Consider the following 23096-nt stretch of genomic DNA (forward strand, 5'->3'; position numbering starts at 1 on the left):
GTAATACCTTGGTTTGCGAGCATAATTCGTTCCAGAAGCATGCTTGTAATCCAAAGTACTCTTATATCAAAGCGTATTTTCCCATAAGAAATAATGGAAAGTCAAAATTCGTTCCACAATCATTTATTCATATAAAAATTATCAAAATATGAGCAAAAGCTCGTATTAATACTGTACAGTACTGTAGTAGGAATACTGTACTGTACCTCTGTTGAAAAAAAATAAATTATCGATTTTAATGTAAAAAAAAAAAAAAAAAAAAAAAGAAGAATTACACTCACAATGTTAACCTCCCTGGCGGTTTTCCCGAGTGTGGCTCGGGGTTAAAATTCAGTACCATTAGCGGTAACCCCAAGCCACACTCGGGATCGCATTCCAGGATCCTGGGGCGGCGTTACTTACCTTGTCCCCGGGATCCTGCGATGTCACCCGCAGTGTCCGAGGGCTCCGTCCTCCTCCGAAGCCTCTCCGTGCCAGGCTCCGTTCCCTGCGAGCGGCGCGACGCACGGGGGCGGAGCCTGGCGGCAAATTCAAAAAAATGTCAAAAGCATAACACATACAGTACTGTAATCTTACAGATTACAGTACTGTATGAAATGATTTCACATCCCTTTTGTCCCCAGTGCTTTGTCCCATGCCCTGCATGCAATTTTACATGATATACACTGTTCTTTCTGCCTGGAAACTGGAGATTGTCCATAGCAACCAAAAAGTGTCCCTTTACGTCAAAAGTGGCTTTAGACCAGCTAGAAAACAGCGATAGTAAATTAGAACACTTGCAGAATTGAGCGATAGTGAATTGTGGGGAAATTTATTTTATTACTATTTTTTTTTTTTTTTAATTATTTATTTTTATTTATTATATTATAATTTATGTTTTTGTGTTTCAAACTTTATCATACCCGGGATATCTACTAGACTCTTGTTTGGACAGATTTAAGTGTGTTATTGTTAAGATTTACAGACCTACAATATAAAACGCCAAATTTCCATGCAAAATAATGGTACCGCTTTCAGCACCTAAAATCCGAAATAATCATACCGCCAGGGAGGTTAAGGAGTCTGGAGCTCCTCCATGTAAAGTCGCTGTGTATATTACAGTAAAGCCACTGGTGTACAGTATACAGCGCTATATGTGGCCAAAGGTTCGGGGGCGATGGTGGCTCCCAGCACTTCCTGGAGAACTCGGAGACCCTCGGGAACTGTTGACATCACTTTCGACATCACCAGCTGGGAGTGCCTCTGGGTGTGTCCGACAGCTTTACTGTACATATACACAGCGGCTTTACATGGATGAATGCCAGACTCCTTAACACTGTGAGTGTAATTCTTTTCTTTTTACAGTAAAACTACTGCTTATCAAGACAAATTAAAAAAAAAAAAAAATAGTTGCTCGTCTTTCAAAAAGCTTGTATACCGTGTTACTCGTAAACCGAGGTATTACTGTACATAAATTTGAGCTGTTACTGGTCTCTTGTAATCCCCTGCACAGTAGAATGCAGACTGGGAGAGGGAGAAGCAGCACTAGGAGCCAATCAGCTGTTCTGCAACACTCATGCGCTAACAAGGAACATGCTGATAGGAGGAGATCAGAATGGCAAAAAGATGTCTGCATCTTCTCCCTTTACTGCTCAATCACACTGACAAGACTTGTAGGTGTTATTTAACTGCAAATAGAAGAATAAAAGCTACTGTCTTGCCAGACAGGGCTGTGCTGTGTAGCAGAGTTGTGTAAATCTCAGGAATGGATGGACAGAGGTTCAATTCATTTGGCAAGCGAAACATCTCCCATATATGTATTTCATCTCTGTATTTACCTGGAGTTCAACTATGAGGTTTACCATTACCCTGATCTCAAAATAACTTTCATTGGATATTTCTCCTCACATCTTCAAAATTTTCAGTGATTGTGGATTACATTATCATCTATAAACACTTTACATTCTATAAGACAATACCTCATCCAACGCTATCCCAGATTTGCGCAGGTTTTGCAGCCGAAGCAGATGTACCCCATCCCCATTATCTTGATAGCAGAGGTCAAGCACAATGCAGTCCTGATCTTCATAGGCGTTGATTTGATGAAACATTGCAAAGGCTTTGGTATGATACTTCACGGGATGAAGCTGTAGCAGAGAAAAGATGCTAAAGAAGATCTCACCATGGTAAAGGGAAGGTGCAATGGGGTTGATTTACTAAAGGAAAATATACTGGTTCACTTTACCAGGGAAGTTGCACTTTTATAGGGAATCTTTCCTAGAGCTTAGTGAATGAAGTGAAGCTCTATCGACTTCCATCATCCAATCACGTGCAAGCAAAATCAAGGTTTTTTTCCCTTGCATGTGATTAGGTACTTAGTCATTGCAAAGTGAAATTTCACACTCACCAAGCTCTGGGGAAATTTCCTTGCATAGTGAACAGTCTATTTGCCTTTAGTACATCAGTCCCAATGGTTTATTTACTAAAGCTGGAGAGTGCAAAACCAGGCTCACTTCTGCATAGAAAATCAGCTTCTAACTTTAGCTTGTTCAATTAAAGTATAACTAAAGGCAAAACTTTTTTTTTAGTTTTGTATAGAGTGGAGAGGGATTAGAACGCTTATCAATTTTTATTACTGTCTGTGGCCCTGTTAAGGAGATACACCCTCACAATTTCTCTTGTTTACCATTATCGTTGAAAGTGAAAGTAAAGAAAATCACAAATTTTGGGTTGTCCCCAGAAAAGTAATAGAAATCTTCCAATGGGGATAATAGTTCTGGTGATCCCCAAGGAATTCCCTCAATTTACAGGGATTTTATTCCATTTCCTGTTTGGTTATGGAACAGGAAGTGAAGGGAAATCTCCGAAACGGGACACAGATGGCGGAAAAAAAAAATTCTGACAGGGGTTATAACCCTCCCTTGCTCTAGCCAAAATGAAAAAAAAAGTTTTGCCTATAGTTCTACCTTAAGCTTTGGCAACAATCTGGAAGCCGATTGGTTTTTATGCAGAAATGAGCCTGATTTTTTACCAGCTTTGGTAAATAAACCCCAATGTGTCAACCCTCCATAAAGTGGAACATTACTCTCAATCAACATTAACCATTTTTAATCCTTAGGATGCTAGCATTGGTAAATAGATAGGAACTAGGAAGGTACATTCTGTTTACTTGTTATAAAGCGGAGTTCCACCCAAAAGTCAAAGTTCCATTTTAAGGACTCCTAACCCCCTGACATGTCATGTCATTTTTTTGAGGGGGGGGGAGAGGAGGGTACCTAGTTTTGACAAGTACCCAGCTCCCACTTCTGCTTGATTCGCCTAGGCAACTCGAGCATAAGTTCTCCTCTCCCACTCCCTGAAATCTTCTGGGACACGTCACAGGTCCCAGAAGATTGCCCGGCCATTGAGAAGATGCAGTGCAACTCGCACATGTGCAGTGCGCACCCAGCTGTGAATCCACAAGCTGTCACAGCCGGGTGCCCGCACCAGGTGAGTGCGTGTTTATTAAAGTCAGCAGCTAAACTTTTTGTAGGTGCTGACTTTTAATAAACACTAAACTGAGTGGAACTCTGCTTTAAGCACTTGCCAATGAGGCCAATTCTAACACTGCTCTCATATATGTAAAAATCGGTGTTTTTTGCTAGAAAATTACTTAGAACCCCCAAATTATATATTGCTTTTTAGCAGAGACCCTAGAGAATAAAATGGTGATCGTTGTCATTTGTATTTGTTGTAATACTGATGTAATCACATTGTATTTGCACAGTGTTTTTTCAAACGCAGTTTTTTCTTGGGAAAAAATAAATTTTAATGTATAATAAAAAAAAAAAAAAACTCACATAATTTATAACCCAATTTATTTGTAAAATATGAAAGATAATGTAGATGTTACGCCGAGTAAATAGATAACCAACATGTCATGCTTTAAAATTGCGCACGCTCATGGATTGATTCCAAACGACGTTTTAAAAATTTCTACAGGCTACCAGTTTAGTGTTAGAGGAGGTCTAGTGCTAGAATTATTGCTTTTGCTCTGACGTTCGCGGCAATTCCTCACATGTGTGGTTTGAACACCATTTACATATGTGGGCGTGGCCTACGTAATGCGTTCACCACTGCGCACAAGCATGGGGGTATGGGTGCTTTAAAAAATATATATATCTATATTTTATTTCTTTTATTTTTTTACACTTCCCCTTTCAAAAATGAATCTCCCTTTGTATTTCAGACTGATAGGCTTTTTGAATATGCCTCTGGAAAAGATTTCTGATTGATCGATGTGACTGGAGTTTATGGGCAGCATCTAAGGAGAAGGAGTACTATGAGAAGCAATTAAAGGATTAATCCTTTCCAGAGGCATATTCAAAAAGCCTATCAGTCTGAAACACAAATGAAGATTTGTTTTTGAAGTGGCGTCTCATCACCGTGCTCACCAGTCTAAGCCTGATTGACCCACATGCAGTATTGCTAAGGGGTCTATTCGATCTGGTGAGTCTAACCACTTAGGGGGGGGGGGGGTGTGAAGCAAGAATCACTTGTGTGAAATGTGAGCACCAAAGCACTTTGGAATATCTATTGCACATGAAGAAATATTGTGTTTTTTTTGTAATCCAATTCGGACTTTCACTGGCTACACGCTTGTCACTTTTTTTTTTTGGGGGGGGGGGTTTGCTTTGTTCTTTACCTATTATTATTTACTTTGCCCATTTATGCACAGCACTTTCACATATAATTGACTGGCACGATTTTTTTTTACCATCGATTGATTTTTATAAGGACACTGTATGGACAACGTCTGCACAATGCACTTTAACATTTTTCTATATTGTTTGATTTATATAAGAACACATTTGCATATTGCACTTTATTTATACTTGTTTACATTGAGCTGGAACCAGAAGTGACGTTATGACGTCGTTCCAGTCCTCCTAAACAGAGATGAGCTGAGACCATCTTTCCTCCGTTCATCTCTCGCTCGATCACCCAGGTAAGCCCAGGAACCACTGGGAAGTGGCGGGAGGGGGGACGTCCCCTCCCACCACATTTAAAAGTAATCCAGTGGCAAATGCGCTGCTAGGATCACTTTTTATTGGTTAGGCTGAAGAAAACAATACCGGGGTTATGGCATATTGCTGTAGCCATAATCCCTGGTTATCCACTGCAGATCGAGGATGTCTTTTGTCTATGGACTGGTCAGCAAGTGGTTAAACTTTACATTTCTATAGTTGCTTCCTGGTTTATGACCTAGGCTAAAATAAGGAGTATTCATGGGCATTTTTCTTCTTTTATCTGGAGGAGGGGAGGAGAGTCTTTCTCAAGTAAGCACCCTCCTGCATGCATGAGCTAAGGGAAGATGGACTCCAGAAAATAACCGCTACATGAATCATCTGTCCTTATTCAAGATGACCATGGCTAGAAACGCTAGAGGAGTGTTCATGCACAAAAATGCAAAAGACATGAAAAACTATTTCATAAAAACATCCCTCGAGCAGCCACTTCATGAAGGGGGGGGGGGGTTGTTTTGTGGCCATTTTTATTTAGTGGCCAGGTGGGTAGGGGTCCAATTTACCTAATGTGAGTCTGTGACTCTGCTTTAATAAAGCACTACTATACTTTTTTCACAAAGTTTCCATTGTCTGCAAGATGAACAGAGCTTATATAGCCAGGGAATTATCTCTTGGTTACTGGCCTAATCTTCTTGTACTATTGTATTACTGAAGGTTAAAAAATGAAATTCTGGTCCCAAGGCTGGACCCCCTGGACACACCTGTCCAAACCATCTGCCTTTGCCATCATATGGGTAATCCAGTTCTGCTCAGAATAATGTGTCCCTTCGGTTCCTAAACCTCCATGCTATAAAATAGCAGCACAGGGACCCAATGGAGGCATACATTTCAGCCACATTACAAATAAAAATTATTCATTTTATTTCAGCATTGACAGTATACAGTGAGGCTCGGTTCACACAGGGACGACTTGTCAGGCGACCTAGTCGCCTGACAAGTCGCCTCCTGTTCTGTGCTATGGAACCGTTCTAAGGGGAGCGACGCAAGTCGCTCCGACTTAGAAAAAGGTTCCTGTATGACTTTGGGGGCGACTGGGGGTGACTTGCATAGACTTCTATACAGAAGTCGTTTTGCAAGTCGCCTGGGAAGTCGTGTGCAGGTCGCCTCGGTGAGGCGACCTGCAAGTCGTGCCGCCTCTGGTGTGAACCGAGGCTGACTCTGCTTATCGGGAAAGCAACAGTGATAGACAAGGCTTAGTATTTTATCTCTATAAAATCAACAAAATCAAAACCATTCTAGTATAATTCACAAGGATGTCACAGAATATAATATACAACCTTAAATATCTTAAAGTGTTACTAAACCCAGGACCCTGCATTCACTATATCTGGTCTCCCACAGTACACAGAACAAGGAAATGCAATTTTAGTAAATATAAACTGCTAAATACCTTTTTTTTCATGAGCAGTAAATAGCAGTCTTGTGACTTCTATCAGTGTCTGGTTAAAGTTTGTAGCTTTGAGTTTTCATTCGGCACTGACTATCCTATCAGGATGCAGGACCCCTGACCCTCTGTCTGGACAGTGCTGATTGGCCCTGTGCTGATCACATGCACTCTCCCAAGAAAAAGAACTCTCTAGCAATACACACCAAACTGAGCATATGCAGAGTGCCCCCTGCTTCTTTATTATGCGTTATATTGGACAGTGGAAGGAGGAGAGCCTCAGAGAGACAGGATCAAACAGCCTTTTTACACAATGCAGAGGATTAACCCCTTGGGTTCCACAGTGAGCATAACAAGCATGCTTTAGTGAATATACAGATGATTTTACTGTTGTGGGTTTAGTAACATTTTAAGAAATCAGTAGACAATAGGGACAAAGACTTTAAGTTATAGTTTTAAAAACTAAGTGACATTTAGCCTTACCTTTCCTGTGCTTTTATTTGACACATGGAAAATGGTGTCACAGCTTGGATCCCAGCTCAGACAGTCAGATATGGGCATACCTCTGATTTTCCCTGTAATAATGCTCAGAAGGTGCATCTTTATTGGCTGTTCTATAAACACTATGTAGTTTTCTGTCATACCTTGGAATAAAGAAAAGAATATGTTCAGCTAAGAGTTCTGATTTCAGTGAACTGGAGTGATGATGTACAGTTAAAGCACTGCCAGGGAATTTCGGGCATTATCGTACCTCAACCAGCACATCACTCCATATTGGTTCCCAACTTTCCGTGCTGCCATTTTGGCACCAATGATTTGCTGTATTGAAAACAGGTGCCAAAGGTTTTAGTGCATGGCTCTTTTATGTTGTGTTAGTTTTGCCACCAGTACTATACTATTGATTAGTAATAATATTTATAGATAAGTAATAATAGATCTAGAAATAGATCTAGAAATAGAATAGTAATAATATATATAGAAAATTATAGAATAGTAATAATAGATATCTAGAAATAGAATAGTAATAATAGATATAGGAAAGTAATAATAGATATTTATATATAGAATAGTAATAATAGATATAGAAATAGATATGGAATAGTAATAATAGATATAGAATAGTAATAATAGATATAGAAATAGATCTAGAAATAGAATAGTAATAATAGATATATAGAAATAGATCTCGAATAGTAATAATATAAAATAGTATTAATAGATCTAGAAATAGATATAGAATAGTAATAATAGATCTAGAAATAGATCTAGAAATAGAATAGTAAAAATAGATCTAGAAATAGATATAGAATAGTAATAATAGATACAGATATAGAATAGTAATAATAGATATAGAAATAGATATAGAATAGTAATAATAAATATAGAAATAGGTATAGAATAGTAATAATAAATATAGAAATAGAAATAGATATAGAAATAGAATAGAAATAATAGGCAGATATTTTTTTATTAATTAATTATTTTTATTTTTTGAACACACTGATTTAAAATTACCTCCTGGGTATACATAACTATAATTAAAGCCCAAATGATCTGTGGTGAATTGACAAGCATGTTCTGTTCTAGACAATTTGTATGTACCGCAAATAAGTGGTGCCATACAATCTAAAGTAGGAAAATAGTTTTTGATACTGAAGGGAATTTTGAAAAGAAAAAGAAAAGATGAAATTTTCAGATTTGATACCATTATCTATCAGGGTCATTGTTAAATCAAATTATATGAAAGCTATGCTAAACAATGAAATACAAAATAGATATAAATCATCAGTTTATCAACAGAAATAAAATTCACTATTATGCCCCGTACACATGGAAAATGTCCGATCGGTCGTGTTGTCGGAAATTCCGACCGTGTGTGGGCTCCATCGGACATTTTCCATCGGATTTTCCGACACACAAAGTTGGAGAGCAGGAGATAAAATTTTCCGACAACAAAATCTGTTGTCGGAAATTCCGATCGTGTGTACACAAATCCGACGGACAAAGTGCCACGCATGCTCAGAATAAATAAAGAGATGAAAGCTATTGGCCACTGCCCCGTTTATAGTCCCGACGTACGTGTTTTACGTCACCGCGTTCAGAACGATCGGATTTTCCGACAACTTTGTGTGACCGTGTGTATGCAAGACAAGTTTGAGCCAACATCCGTCGGAAAAAATCCTAGGATTTTGTTGTCGGAATGTCCGAACAAAGTCCGACCGTGTGTACGCCCTATTATAGTTTTCCTTTAGTAAGGTACTTACCAAAACTATGGTAATAAGAGGGGTTCCATTTGTCCACTGCAGGTATTGAGCAAACTACCTCTGCCCCTTGTAGTATTTCTTCATCTTCAGATTCCTGAGCAGGCACCTTAATAATATTGTAAAAGGTCCCTGCAAAATATAGATAAGGATAATAGAATACAATTTTACCATAAGGACTTTGTATTTGAATTACAGAATTTGCATTGTATAATTTTATAAAGGGAAACAGGGAATGAGAGTATGCAATGTAAACTGCTTTGTATGCTGTCAGAATCTGGTGCTAGGAAAAAGAAAGTATTCATGAACACCGGAAGGCTCACACTTAATTTTGACATCTCAGTTTGGTAAAGTTTTGTTTAATCTGCCAGCATTGTAATCTTAAAAAAATCCTAGCCATGGTACACAACATGTGGAAATCAGTCTGCAAGCTGCCAAAACCATCTCATGATTGAAAATGTTTTTGTGCTTGTTTATCACAAACACCTCTCTTCTATGAGCAACCTAAACATTGCATTTTTCATCAAACTGAATTAAAAAATATATATAAATCCAGTTTATAATTCAAAATTTTTAAACTTTAACCTTGATTTTGAATCCAGAGATTATTAATGCCTAGATGCCCAGGTCAAATTTAGCAGTGTCAGCATGTGTTGGTTAACTTGACAATAACTCTATGACTGATTAGCATACCTAAATAATTTTTATATTTTGAAAGCCATATAAAGCTTTTATTTGGTACACAGGTAAACAAAAACTCTGTTCTGTTTTTCTGTTACAGGTTCTCTTGACATTTTTATTTTTAAATAAATTATTAGTTTTAAATAATGTAATTGTATCTAACAATTACATTAGTAAAATATGGTATTGTAGATCCCACTGCATCCAGAAGGTGACAGTGTGTATTTTAGGAATGAATGATTGCCAAATTTATCAGTAAAGCTCATAAACTGCATGTGATCACTATGTCATTGTTGTCACAGTGATCACTTGATCAGGAACCTCTCTGTTTTTGATCTTCAGTGGGGACTGCAGTTGTCAGTGACAGCCAGGATTTAAAGCCATCAGCCATGCAAAGTGTCGGCTTGAGGCTCTCAACGGGAAGAGATTTATATACATATCCCCAGTACAAAATTTCACACAGATGGGAAAAGTTTAAGGTTGATTTGTTTATGCATGTGAACTAAATGTTGTTGCTTGCCTTACCATGTTTTCCATAGGAATTCCCCATATTGTATGTTGTACCACATGGATCATAATGAGGATGAGCTGTTGCCCCATTCACAGCAATATATTTCATCCAGTTAACCTGAAATAAAATGGTAAGGGTTCATATATACACTGTTAGGTCCTCAATACTGTGTCCCCTGCATACTACGTCCTGTGCACCTCAATACTGTGTCTGCAACAACCTATAATTTTATATGCAGTATTAAAGGAGTTAATCTCTAATGTAAACCCCTATGCAATGCATAGAAACACCAAGATACCAAGCTAAAAATACTTTAGTGAAAAGGTTTGTTGAGCTTTAGCTAAAACAAATTGGCGCCCATTAACACACTGCCATGGCATATAGTGAGCTCCTCTTAGTAAAAAATGGCTTCTGCTTGGTCTCCTACCCATATGAGAACCCCTTCTAACATGTTTTGCTCAATAGGGGTTTAATGGCACAAGCACAGTGGAATATCTGTTGCACTTTATCAGTAGCCTCCCTGGCGGTTTTCCCGAGTGTGGCTCGGGGTTAAAAATCAGGACCATTAGCGGTAACCCCAAGCCACACTCGGGATTACATCGCAGGATCCTGGTGTGGCTTTACTTACCTTGTCCCCGGGATCCTGCGATGTCCCCCTGCAGTGTCCGTGGGCTCTGTCCTCGTCCAAAGCCTCTCCTTGCCAGGCTCCGTTCCCTGCAAGCATCGCGACACACGGGGGCGGAGCCTGGCGGCAAATTCAAAAAATGTCAAAATCATATTACATACAGTACTGTAATCTTACAGATTACAGTACTGTATGAAATGATTTCAAATCCCTTTTGTCCCCAGTGCTTTGGCCCATGCCCTGCATGCAGTTTTATGTGATATATACTGTTCTTTCTGCCTGGAAACTGGAGATTGTCCATAGCAACCAAAAAGTGTCCCTTTACGTCAAAAGTGGCTTTAGGCCATCTAGAAAACAGCGATAGTAAATTAGAACACTTGCAGAATTGAGCGATAGTGAATCGTGGGGAAATTTATTTTATTACTATTTATTTTTATTTTTTTTAATTATTTATTTTTATTTATTATATTATAATTTATGTTTTTGTGTTTCAAACTTTATCATACCCGGGATATCTACTAGACTCTTGTTTGGACAGATTTAAGTGTGTTACTGTTAAGAATTACAGACCTACAATATAAAACGCCAAATTTCCATGCAAAATAATTGTACCGCTTTCAGCACCTAAAATCCGAAATAATCATACCGCCAGGGAGGTTAAGGTTGAGCCCGATGTTCGAGTCAAACGTAAGTTTGACTCAAACACCAGGTGTTCGCCTGTTCGCCGAATAGCGAACAATTTGGGGTGTTTGCTGCAAATTCGAAAGCCGCGGAACACCCGTTAAAAGTCTATGGGAGAAATCAAAAGTGCTAATTTTAAAGGCTTATATGCATGGTATGGTCATAAAACGTGTTTGGGGACCCGGGTCCTGCCCCAGGGGACATGTATCAATGCAAAAAAAAGTTTTAAAAACATACGTTTTTTCGGGAGCAGTGATTTTAATAATGCTTAAAGTGAAACAATAAAAGTGAAATATTCCTTTAAATTTCGTACCTGGGGGGTGTCTATAGTATGCCTATAAAGTGGTGCATGTTTCCCATGTTTATAACAGTCCCTGTACAAAATGACATTTCTAAAAGGAAAAAAAGTCATTTAAAAGTACTCGCGGCTATAATGAATTGTCGGTCCCGTCAATACACATAAAAGTCATTGAAAAAAACGGCATGGGATTCCCCCACAGTCCTTAACCAGGCCCTTTGGGTCTGGTATGGATTTTAAGGGGAACCCTGCGCCACAATTAAAAAAAAAAATGGCTTGGGGGTCCCCCCAAAAATCCATACCAGACCCTTATCTGAGCACACAACCTGGCAGGCCGCAGGAAAAGAGTGGGGGACGAGAGAGCGCCCCCCCTCCTGAACCGTACCAGGCCACATGCCCTCAACATGGGGAGGATGCTTTGGGGTAGCCCCCCAAAGCACCTTGTCCCTATATTGATGGGGACAAGGGCCTCATCCCCACAACCCTCCCCCCTGTGTGAAATGGTAACGGGGTAGGGGGTACGGGGTACCCTCTGACGCTATAGGGAAGCCATAGGGATGACGCATGGGGACATCCCTATGGCTTCCCCATAGCATCGGGGGGGCGGGGCCCGCAGACCCCCACAACCACCGGGCAAGGGTTGTGGGGATGAGGCTCTTGTCCCCATCAACATGAGGACAAGGTGCTTTGGAAGGCTACCCCAAAGCACCCTCCCCATGTTGAGAGCATGTGGCCTGGTACGGTTCAGGAGGGGGGCGCTCTCGTCCCCCCTCTTTTCCTGAGGCCTGTTAGGTTGTGTGTTCAGGTAAGGGTCTGGTGTGGATTTTTGGGGGGACCCCCATGCCATTTTTTTTTACATTTTGGCGTGGGCCTGGTAATGGACTGTGGGGGAATCCCATGCTGTTTTTTTCAATGACTTTTATGTGTATTGCCGGGACCGACAATTCATTATAGCCGCGAGTACTTTTAAATGACTTTTTTTCCTTTAGAAATGTCATTTTGTGCAGGGACTGTTGTAAACCTGGGAAACACGCACCACTTTACAGGCATACTATAGACACCCCCCAGGTACGAATTTAAAGAAATATTTCACTTTTATTGTTTCACTTTAAGCATTATTAAAATCACTACTCCCGAAAAAACTAATGTTTTTAAAACTTTTTTGGCATTGATACATGTCCCCTGGGGAAGGACCCCAGTCCCCAAACACTTTTTATGACAATAACTTGCATATAAGCCTTTAAAATTAGCACTTTTGATTATTCATGTCCGTGTGCCATAGACTTTAACGGTGTTCACACAAATTTTTTGCCTGTTCGCATGTTCTGCTGCAAAACGAACCCGGGGGTGTTCGACTCATCCCTATTTATCATTAATAAGGATTTATGCACAATATTACATACTTATTTAATCACTGTTATATTCCTGTTTTGTTCGAGATAGATTGTTTTGCTTTGATAGCCTTATAGGAAGCGCTGATTTTTTATATATATATATATATATATATATATATATATATATATATATATATATATATTTATTTATTTATTTATTTATTTTTTTTCAGTGTTTTGGGGTGTACACAAGTCTTTTTGCTAGTGATATACATATACACTATATTGTCAAAAGTATTGGGGCGCCTGCCTTTACACTATATGAACATTAATGGCATCTGAGTCTTAGTCTATAGGGCTCAACATTGAGTTGGCCCACCCTTTGCCGCTATAACAGCTTCAACTCTTCTGGGAAGGCTGTCCACAAGGTTTAGGAGTGTGTCTATGGGAATGTTTGACCATTCTTCCAGAAGCGCATTTGTGAGGTAGAGAAGGCCTGGCTTGCAGTCTCTGCTCTAATTCAATGTTTCTCAACTCCAGTCCTCAAGTACCCCCAATAGGTCATGTTTTCATGCTTTCCATTATTTTGCACAGGTGATTTGATCAGTTTCACTGCCTTAGTAATTGCCACAGCCGTTTCATCTGAGGAAAATCCTAAAAACATGACCTGTTGCGAGTACTTGAGGACTGGAGTTGAGAAACACTGCTCTAATTCATCACAAAGGTGTTCTATCGGGTTGAGGTCAGTGCAGGCCAGTCAAGTTCCTCTACCTCAAACTTGCTCATCCATGTCTTAATGAACCTTGCTTAATTGGACCTCACAAATGCGCTTCTGGAAGAATGGTCAAACCCTCCCATAGACACTCCTAAACCTTGTAGACAGCTTTCCCAGAAGAGTTGAAGCTGTTATAGCTGCAAAGGGTGGGCTAACTCATAGTTGAACCCTACCGACTAAGACTGGGATGCCATTTGGGTAATGCGCGTGTAAAGGCAGGTGTTCCAATACTTTTGACAGTATAGTGTATGCATATACTGGTACTTTCAAAAGTGCACATCACTGAGGAAAAGGCAGCTTTAAAGTACATATGGGCCTTTACCGTGCAGAGCAACAGATTGACTTTAATACAGCTCTACCAAGCAGCACATACATAACTTGCTTTCCCCTGCCACTGTAAGCTACACAGAGCTATGGACTACCCTGGAACATCACTGATAGGCTTAGGATGCACAGGAATATATTACGGCGTATTTGGTCAGAAGTATGTATATTTTTTTTCGATACCTAATAATACTGCACTATTTGTTTTCATGTAATTGATGGTGTGGAAACACAGAATGCTGGCTAGCTGATAATTTATGGGTACTATTGATGGTGTGGTAGCGTGTTAGAATATAAAGAGCTTCCCCCCCGCCCCCCATTATCTTAATTGCTGCACAGCTATGGGCTGAAATAGAATATTACCATGTGGGGCATGTCATTACATATGAACAGTTCAGGAAACCCAACTCATAAAATAGTCATAATAGAGTTGAGCGCACAACATGTATTAAACCCCCAAACATCTTGCAAATATTCCCTTAAAGCCCAGCTCTGGGAAACATAAAAGGGCTGTAGAAAAGATCTATTTACCCGATCCTCCTGTCCTCTGTGTTGCTGGACAGGTCCCTACAGCGTCTTCCCACCCATGCTCCAGCAGTCCAAGGTCCTGATATCATTAAGACCATTGAAAGGACCATAGCCCTGCCTTGGATGTGATGACACTAAGGGACAAACTACCGCCAAAGCTAATCATACTGCTGGGGGAAGCGGAGGATCAAGAAGTAAAAGTGCTTTTAAGCAGTTAACCCTTTCAGTGCTAGCACAGCCCCATTGCAAAGGAGGGATTTCAAACATCCCAAATGAAAAATGTGTTAAATTCCAAACTATTCTGTCCTTCTAAATCCTCTACTGCTTATGCTTCACAAATACTGTACACATAAATAAATAAATACAGTCACCTCTTCTTTGGTCTGCAGCGTTACTGGATCCACCTTACGCATGAGGTTTGTCTCTGTGCTGACACAATAATCCTTTTTGTATTTTACAAAGTTTACACTTCCATTGTCAGTTGGCTCTAAAGATTGGATTGAAAAATACACCTTTAGCTTGCATGTGATCAATGTTGGCACAGAGAATTTTTCTGATTGGACCAAAGCTGTCAGTGACAGCCAGCTGTAAAAGGGGTGAGAACAATTTAGATAGATGACATACTGTTAAAAGGAACAACAAATCCTTAGCATGGGGCATCGTGCTGGAGAAGATTAATGTGCAGATTGTAGACCAGAAGGGAATAAAGTAGATCTAAACACTACGTTACATTTATTTTGCTAAAGTAACTTATATCATAAACAACTGTTGTGATTAATTTGCATAAAATATTGTTTTTACCTTTTGTCATGTATCTGGGTGCTGCTGATTTCTAGCCTCATTAGAGTATTATTAAAGACAAACATTTTTTGTTTGTTTAGGATAGAGTGTTGGGATCAGAACATCTGTCAGGTTTTTATTGGTGTCCTGTCAGAGCAAATTGGACCATGCTTTATTTTTATTTATTTATTTATTTTTTTGGGGGGGGGGGGTGGTTGCCTACTTCTGGATCAACTTTGGATATTGGATTGTGCATATGGTGGTCTTCTATTTTCTTTTCATGTTTAAACTTATCAAGCTGACCATGTAGATACTCATAAAGTTCAGGTTTCTTGTAGAACAGTGGTTCTCAACCCCTGTCCTCCTCAGGACCCAATAACAGGCCAGGTCAAGATAACTGAAATACATAACAGGTGATATAATTTGCTGCTCAGTGATTTCAGTATTCTAGTCTGCATCTCCCCAAGGTAATAATTACAATCGAGCCTATTGATGGGTCCCGAGGTCAGGAGTTGAGGACCTCTGTTGTAGAACCTGTTTTGGTGTGTTTGGTTCATATTTTAAAGCAGGTATTGGAAACATTGACAAGAAAAGGTTGGGGAAACAAAAAAGGGGGGGGGGGGGGTTGTAGACTAAACAAGTTCCAAATAGTGCAGAGGCAGTCAGTCACAAAGCAAAAAATCCATATACTGCGGCTCATTGATCAGTCCAGGGGTTGTTTTTTTAAAAAGTTAATTTGCTAGTAGAACTTGGGAGGGCATTGGGGTAATGCAAGATACTCCGAAACATCAGGTCATATTGGCAGAGGACACTTCCCTCGCAGTATCAATAGCACTACTGCAGGCAGACTGGAACAGTCCATGGTTCACGCCTGGGGACCATAAAGTAGTATGAGTACAAGCAGTGGCGTAGCGTGGGGGGTGCAGGGGGTGCCGTGGCCCCGGGCGCGATATTTAGGGGGGCGCCAGTATGTGTCACTGGCTGCCTCCTCCTAATTTCTAATTCTGTGTCCCCGGGCTCCGGCCGCCATGTTAAGTGTCCGGCGCCCTGTGATTGGGTGTATGGCTGGCCTGTCCTCGATCGTTCCTGAAGTCGCGCCTCCGCACATGACCCCCCATACGCCCAATCACAGGGCGCTGGACACTGAACATGGCAGCAAGCAGAGCGCAGGGCAGAGAAGAATGTGAGCCGCCGCTGTCTTCTCCTCCTCCTCCGGATTGATGCAGCCAGGATAAGAAGGTGAGTGAGAGTCTTGTTACTGGGAGGGGGGGCGCGAGAGACTGCAGACAGGACAGTGTAGTATGGTGGTCAGTATAGTGTAGTATAGTGGACAGTGTAGTATAGTGGTCAGTGTAGTGTAGTATAGTGGACAGTGTAGTATAGTGGTCAGTGTAGTGTAGTATAGTGGACAGTGTAGTATGGTGGTCAGTGTAGTGTAGTATAGTGGACAGTGTAGTATGGTGGTCAGTGTAGTGTAGTATAGTGGTCAGTGTAGTGTAGTGGTTAGTGTAGGCAGGACAGTGTAGTATGGTGGTCAGTGTAGTGTAGTATAGTGGTCAGTGTAGTGTAGTGGTTAGTGTAGGCAGGACAGTGTAGTGTAGTATAGTATGGAGGTCAGTGTAGTGATCACTATGGGGGGCAGTGTAGTGGACAGTATAGTGTAGTATAGTGGTCAGTATAGTGTAGTTTAGTATGGAGGTCAGTGTAGTGTAGTATAGTGGTTAGTATGGTGGTTAGTGTAGTGGACAGTGTAGTGTAGTATAGTGGTTAGTGTAGTATGGTGGTCAGTATAGTGGTTAGTGTAGTGTAGTATACTGGTTTGTATAGTGGTCAGTATAGTGTAGTTTAGTATGGAGGACAGTGTAGTGTAGTGGACAGTGTAGTATAGTGGTCAGTGTAGTATGGTGGTCAGTGTAGTATGGTGGTCAGTGTAGTATAGTGGACAGTGTAGTATGGTGGTCAGTGTAGTGTAGTATAGTGGACAGTGTAGTATGGTGGTCAGTGTAGTATAGTGGACAGTGTAGTATGGTGGTCAGTATAGTGTAGTGTAGTGGTTAGTGTAGTGGACAGTATAGTATAGTGGACAGTGTAGTATAGTGGACAGTATAGTGTAGTATGGTGGACAGTGTAGTATGGTGGTCAGTGTAGTGTAGTGTAGTGGTTAGTGTAGTGGACAGTATAGTATAGTGGACAGTGTAGTGTAGTATAGTGGACAGTGTAGTATGGTGGTCAGTGTAGTGTAGTATAGTGGACAGTGTAGTATGGTGGTCAGTATAGTGTAGTGTAGTAGTTAGTGTAGTGGACAGTATAGTATAGTGGACAGTGTAGTATGGTGGTCAGTGTAGTGTAGTATAGTGGACAGTGTAGTATGGTGGTCAGTGTAGTGTAGTGGTTAGTGTAGTGGACAGTATAGTATAGTGGACAGTGTAGTATAGTGGTCAGTGTAGTATAGTGGTCAGTGTAGTATAGTGGACAGTGTAGTATAGTGGTCAGTGTAGTATGGTGGTCAGTATAGTGTAGTGTAGTGGACAGTGTAGTGTAGTATAGTGGACAGTGTAGTGTAGTATAGTGGACAGTGTAGTATGGTGGTCAGTGTAGTATGGTGGTCAAGTGTAGTGTAGTATAGTGGATAGTGTAGTATAGTGGACAGTGTAGTATAGTGGACAGTGTAGTGTAGTATAGTGATCAGTATAGTGGACAGTGTAGTATGGTGGTCAGTATAGTGGACAGTGTAGTGGTCAGTGTAGTGGTAAGTGTAATATAGTGGACAGTATAGTATAGTATAGTGGTCAGTGTAGTGGACAATGTAGTGTAGTGGTCAGTATAGGAATCAGGTAGGTCAGTACTATTGTATTTGAAGGGACTCAGGGATAGCTAAAAGTCCGCAGGTTAGGGGGGGGGGGGGCGCAAATTACTTGCCTTGCCCCGGGTGCTGACAACCCACGCTACGCCACTGAGTACAAGTAATGGCAAACTGGAACAGTCAACGGTTCACAGCTAGGGAACATGAAGTAGTATGAGCACACGTAATGGCAGAATGAATGTCAGGGAAATGGCAGAAGAAGGACTGCCAATTCCGCCCAAGACAATCATGGCCGCCACGGTGCACAGTGTGACTGATGTGGGCAATACTTCCAGGTCTATTTAAGCCTGCTGTTAGAGCCACTCCTTTTCTCAGCTCCCCAGTGTTTCCTGTGCTCCTGTGTCTCCGTGATTCTGTTCCCTGTTACCGAACCGGCGGTGTTTGACTTCTGCTTCTGATCCACTCCTGATTGACCTCTGGCTTGCACCACCGACTACGCTCCTGTCTGCCCCTTAATCTGTACTTTGTCATTTCTGGACTGATCTCATGTATGACCCCTGGCTTGTCTTCAGTTCCGGCTACCGGTTTGCCCCTACTGATGTCTTCTGCCAGTCACCCCTCACTCAGTGGCTCATCCCAGCAACTACCAGTGTACTCCAAGTGATCAGCTCATCACCAACAACGTCTGGCAAACCGTGCACCTTTGGGCACTGCTCCCTGTATCACTCCCAGGGGAGCACTGCACTTAGCCGCAAGGGGCGCCCTCTCAACAATCGGCCTCTTCTTCAGAACCTGACACTGGAACAGTCCACAATTCATGGCTGGGGACCATGAAGTATTATGAGCACAAATAAAGGGTTTACTCACTGGATCCTGGTACACTGACATTACATGGGTGCTGCCCCTTACAAAGTGGTCCAGCATTCAGTTCATAAGACTTCAGGGGCTGGCAGTCCCTCTCCTCTCTACTCACAGATCAATTCCCACCAGGTAACAAAAGGCAATCTCCTCTGGGGTTCAGACGATTTAAAGGGGTTGTAAAGGCAGAAGATTTTTTATCTAAATTAATTCTATGCATTAAGATAAAAAGCCATCTGTGTGCAGCAGCTCCCATCAGCCCCCCTAATACTTACCTGTGCCCATCTAGATCTAGCGATGTTGCAGGACTGTCTCAGCTGCCCGGGACTCCCCTTCTCATTGGCTGAGACAGCAGCACGGCGCCATTGGCTTCTGCTGCTGTCAAAGTCAGTCAGCCAATGAGGAGAGAAAGGAGGTGGGGCCACGGCTCCATGTTTGAATGGACACAGGGAGCTGTGACTCAGCTTGGGTGCCCCCATAGCAAGCTGCTTGCTATGGGGGCACTTAACAGGAGGGAGGGGCCAGGAGCACCGAAAAGGGACCCGAGAAGGGGATCCGGGCTGCTTTGTGTAAATCCACAAGACTTTACAGTCACTTTAACAGCAACCTAGCTCCATCTGGGCACACCTCCCCAGGGATTGGCTAGGCCTTGCTGAAAATTCTAATTGGACGTTTGAATCCCCCCATCCTAAGCTTTAGAAAATTCTTCTAGAGGCAGGAGGAAGTTAGCAAACTCTCAGCCTGTGACGCTCTGAGCAAACCAAACCAATTTATCACTGATCCTGTGATTACAGCAGAATCCAAAAAACAAATTTGCCTAGCAGACTAACTAGGACGGTCATACAAACATACATACATACATACATACACATTTTGTCACATAAATATTAAGAACATAACTTACCTGACATCTCAAACATTGATGTGAAGCGCTGAAACAAACTCTTACAGGGATCTGGTATAGCCAAAGTTCCAAATTCAGACACTACAATTCTGTTCTCGCTTTCATTGGACTTGAACGCATTGCTTTCAAGGAACTTGCTCATGTAGGTTACTTTTCCGTCTACAATTGCAAATTTGTGCATAAGGGCCATGCCATCGAACCAGTGGTTAAAACTAGTGAAAAAAGTTCACATTTAAAAGCATTATCAATATATGTTTACTTCTTTTTAGAAACCATAAAACACAAATACCCTTTTTGATTTGTTTTAATAAATGCTGTTCTCTATGTTTTATTATCCAAATCAACAACCAATCCCAAGAGCAGTGTGTTTTATCTGAATTTCATGAATTAGCTCACAAAAGGAAGCTTAAACTTTACCCTGTTTAAACTTTACCCATCTCTTCTGCAATTACAAAATAGACATGTGCACAGCCAAAAAATTCGTTCATTTTCGTTTTCGTTTCATTAGTTTATTGTTTTTTTCGTTTTTCGGGTCATTCGTTATGATCGCGATTCGTAAATTCGTTCATTCGTAAATTCGTAAATGCGTTCATTCGTACATTCGTAAATTCGAACATTCGCTCATTCGTACATTCGTAAATTCGAACATTCGCTCATTCGTACATTCGTTCATTCGTACATTTGTACATTTTTACATTTGTACATTTGTAAATTTGTACATTCGTAAATTCGTAAAATCGTACATTTGTAAATCAGAAAATTCGGAAATTTGTAAATTCGAAGTTTGAAAATCCAAAAACCCGAAAATTCAAAAATCTGAAATAGTAACTAACTATTAAATTATAGGTATTGTAATTTCCTTTCAAATTTGACTGTCAGTGAATGTAACAAATACGAATTTATCCGAAGTTACGAATTATCCAAAACGAATGCTGCATCTAAACAAATGGAACAGAACAAATTAATAATAAATAATAATAATAATAAAACGTTGTTATTATTATTATTGTTATTTATTATTATTAATTCATTACGTTCCATTCCGTTTTTTCGGATCATTCATAACTTCGGATAAATTTGTATGTGTTACATTCACTAACAGCCAAATTTCAAAGGAAATTACAATACCTATGATTTAAAAGTTACTAGTAATTACTAATAGTTAAGTTATTATTAGTTAACTATTATTTCAGATTTCCGAATTTTCAAATTTACAAATTTACGAATTCACTAATTTACGAATGTACGAATGTACATTGCGAATGTACGAATGCCCGAATTCACGAATGTCCAATTTTATCGAATTTACGAATATTCGGAAAAAATTCGTTAAACGGGTTTTCGTTAATTCGGATATTCCCGAATTAACGAATTTGTCGAAATTCGTTAAAAAACGAATTCGGAACGAAACAAATTGCACATGCCTACAAAATACATTTTCACACTTTTTTCTTCCAGCCCCACCCCACACCACCCCAGTCCCTGCCACCATTTTGGTCTAGACTAGAATGACGTTTTCCTGGTTCTGCAGTCTCCTGTGATACTCATGTCACATCTCTCATGGGGGCTGTAAGACCGGGCACACAATGCGACCAGTGGAAGGGCCTGGCATATCATTGGAAACTGCCTGTCTGAACCCAGTACAGGCAAACAGCTAAAGAGGACCACGATGGTGGTGCAGGACCTGGTTATGTCATCCAAAGAGTGGATTGCAGCAGATGGATGTAGACAAACAAAAAAAGTACCGCTCTAATGCTCCTGTCACTGATATTAGCCAACATGACATGAACTGCCGCAGATCGTATGAAACACCTTGTTAAGCTACAGTGTGCTACAGAACAATGGCAACCGATCGCACACAGGGCGCCAACTCACTGTAACCAAAAATAAACCAACTAGTGTAAGATGGCCTCAATTCTCCTCTTCATCCACAGGAGAGGTTCCTCAGATGTGTTTCAACCCCTAGTGGGCTTAATCGTTGAGATCACAGTGAGTCGGCACCCTGTGTGCAATTGGTTGCCATTTTTCTGTAGCAGCAGAAACTGAATTGATATCTTCACCTTTCTCAGCTGTCACCATAACAGGGCTCCCTATTGTAAGACATCTTTTTAACCCTTTTTAACCCTTACTTATTATATTCAAAACTAGGGGGGACATTCTCAACACTGTAAACAATTGTTCAAGATCATTAGTACCAGTAACAAATGAATTTATTAAATAATAGCAACTTAAAGTGGAACTTTAGTCAGAAAATTAAGTCCTGCTAGATCCCTTCAGGCTGGCCCCTTTTACAGGTATAGCTTGGTAAAATATCAAAAATCAGTATCTATACTGTTTAAAATCCAGTGATACACAATCTCACCCTGCTTTGCACATGCTCAGTTGCTCTCCATTTTTAGGCACTGCTGAGTTTGTAGAGGCCAATCTACTGACAGCCTTAAAGTGGAAATAAACCCTCCTATCCTTTACAGCCAAGGATGCTGCTTCTGTTTGATCTGCAACTGCCGTGGTGCTGCACATGTGATTAGATATGAAACCAGCCATTTGATGGTTTGACAGTTTGGTTGAGGACACAATCAAATGTGACAGTTTGCATTTCCACATTCCAGGAATATAACAGTTTTTTGAAACCGGTAAATCGATGGGTTTAGTTCCGCTTTATGATTTACTGCTGGGGCTTTGGGCTTCAGCAAAATGGCAGCCTCCAGCAAGAAGGAACAGGAGCAATGCTGGAGGCAATTTGCAGCACACACTAATTTTGGTAGCATAGTTATTAATGTGGAATGTACAGTATCTCACCAAAGTGAGTACATCTCACATTTTTGTAAATATTTTATTATATCTTTTCAAGTAACAACACTGAGGAAATGACACTTAGCTACAATGTAAAGTAGTGAGTGTACAGCTTGTATAACAGTGTAAATTTGCTGTCCCCTCAAAATAACTCAACACACAGCCATTAATGTCTAAACCGCTGGCAAAAAAAGTGAGTACACCCCTAAGTGAAAATGTCTAAATTGGGCCCAATTAGCCATTTTCCCTTCCCGGTGTCACGTGACTCGGGTGTGAATGGGAAGCAGGTGTGTAAAATTTGGTGTTCTTGCTCCCACTCTCTCATACTGGTCACTGGAAGTTCAACATGGCACCTCATTTCAAAGAACTCTGAGGATCTAAAAAAAATGAATTGTTGCTCTACATAAAGATAGCCTAGTCTATAAGAAGATTGCCAAGACCCTGAAACTGAGCTGCAGCACGGTGGGCAAGATCATACAGCGGTTTAACAGGACAGGTTCCACTCAGAACA

At 40.6% G+C, this 23096-nt stretch overlaps 1 protein-coding gene across 3 annotated transcripts in view; it reads right to left on the reverse strand.

Moving 5' to 3' along the window:
- The window catches only part of LOC141111117 (carotenoid-cleaving dioxygenase, mitochondrial-like), a 122999-nt gene that overhangs the window by 16330 nt on the left and 83573 nt on the right, over positions 1-23096 (reverse strand). For 2 of the 3 annotated variants that reach the window (XM_073603144.1, XM_073603146.1), the window contains 6 exons: positions 19793-20004; positions 14819-14934; positions 9897-9999; positions 8694-8822; positions 6913-7073; positions 1959-2126 (listed from right to left, as the gene is read on the reverse strand). In XM_073603144.1, the coding sequence (XP_073459245.1) occupies positions 1959-2126; positions 6913-7073; positions 8694-8822; positions 9897-9999; positions 14819-14934; positions 19793-20004 (889 nt within the window). The remainder of the gene's footprint in view (positions 1-1958; positions 2127-6912; positions 7074-8693; positions 8823-9896; positions 10000-14818; positions 14935-19792; positions 20005-23096) is intronic. The other variant, XM_073603145.1, reaches the window with a different exon arrangement.

This window comes from Aquarana catesbeiana, linkage group LG10 (assembly GCF_042186555.1).
Source record: "Aquarana catesbeiana isolate 2022-GZ linkage group LG10, ASM4218655v1, whole genome shotgun sequence".
NCBI lineage: Eukaryota > Metazoa > Chordata > Amphibia > Anura > Ranidae > Aquarana > Aquarana catesbeiana.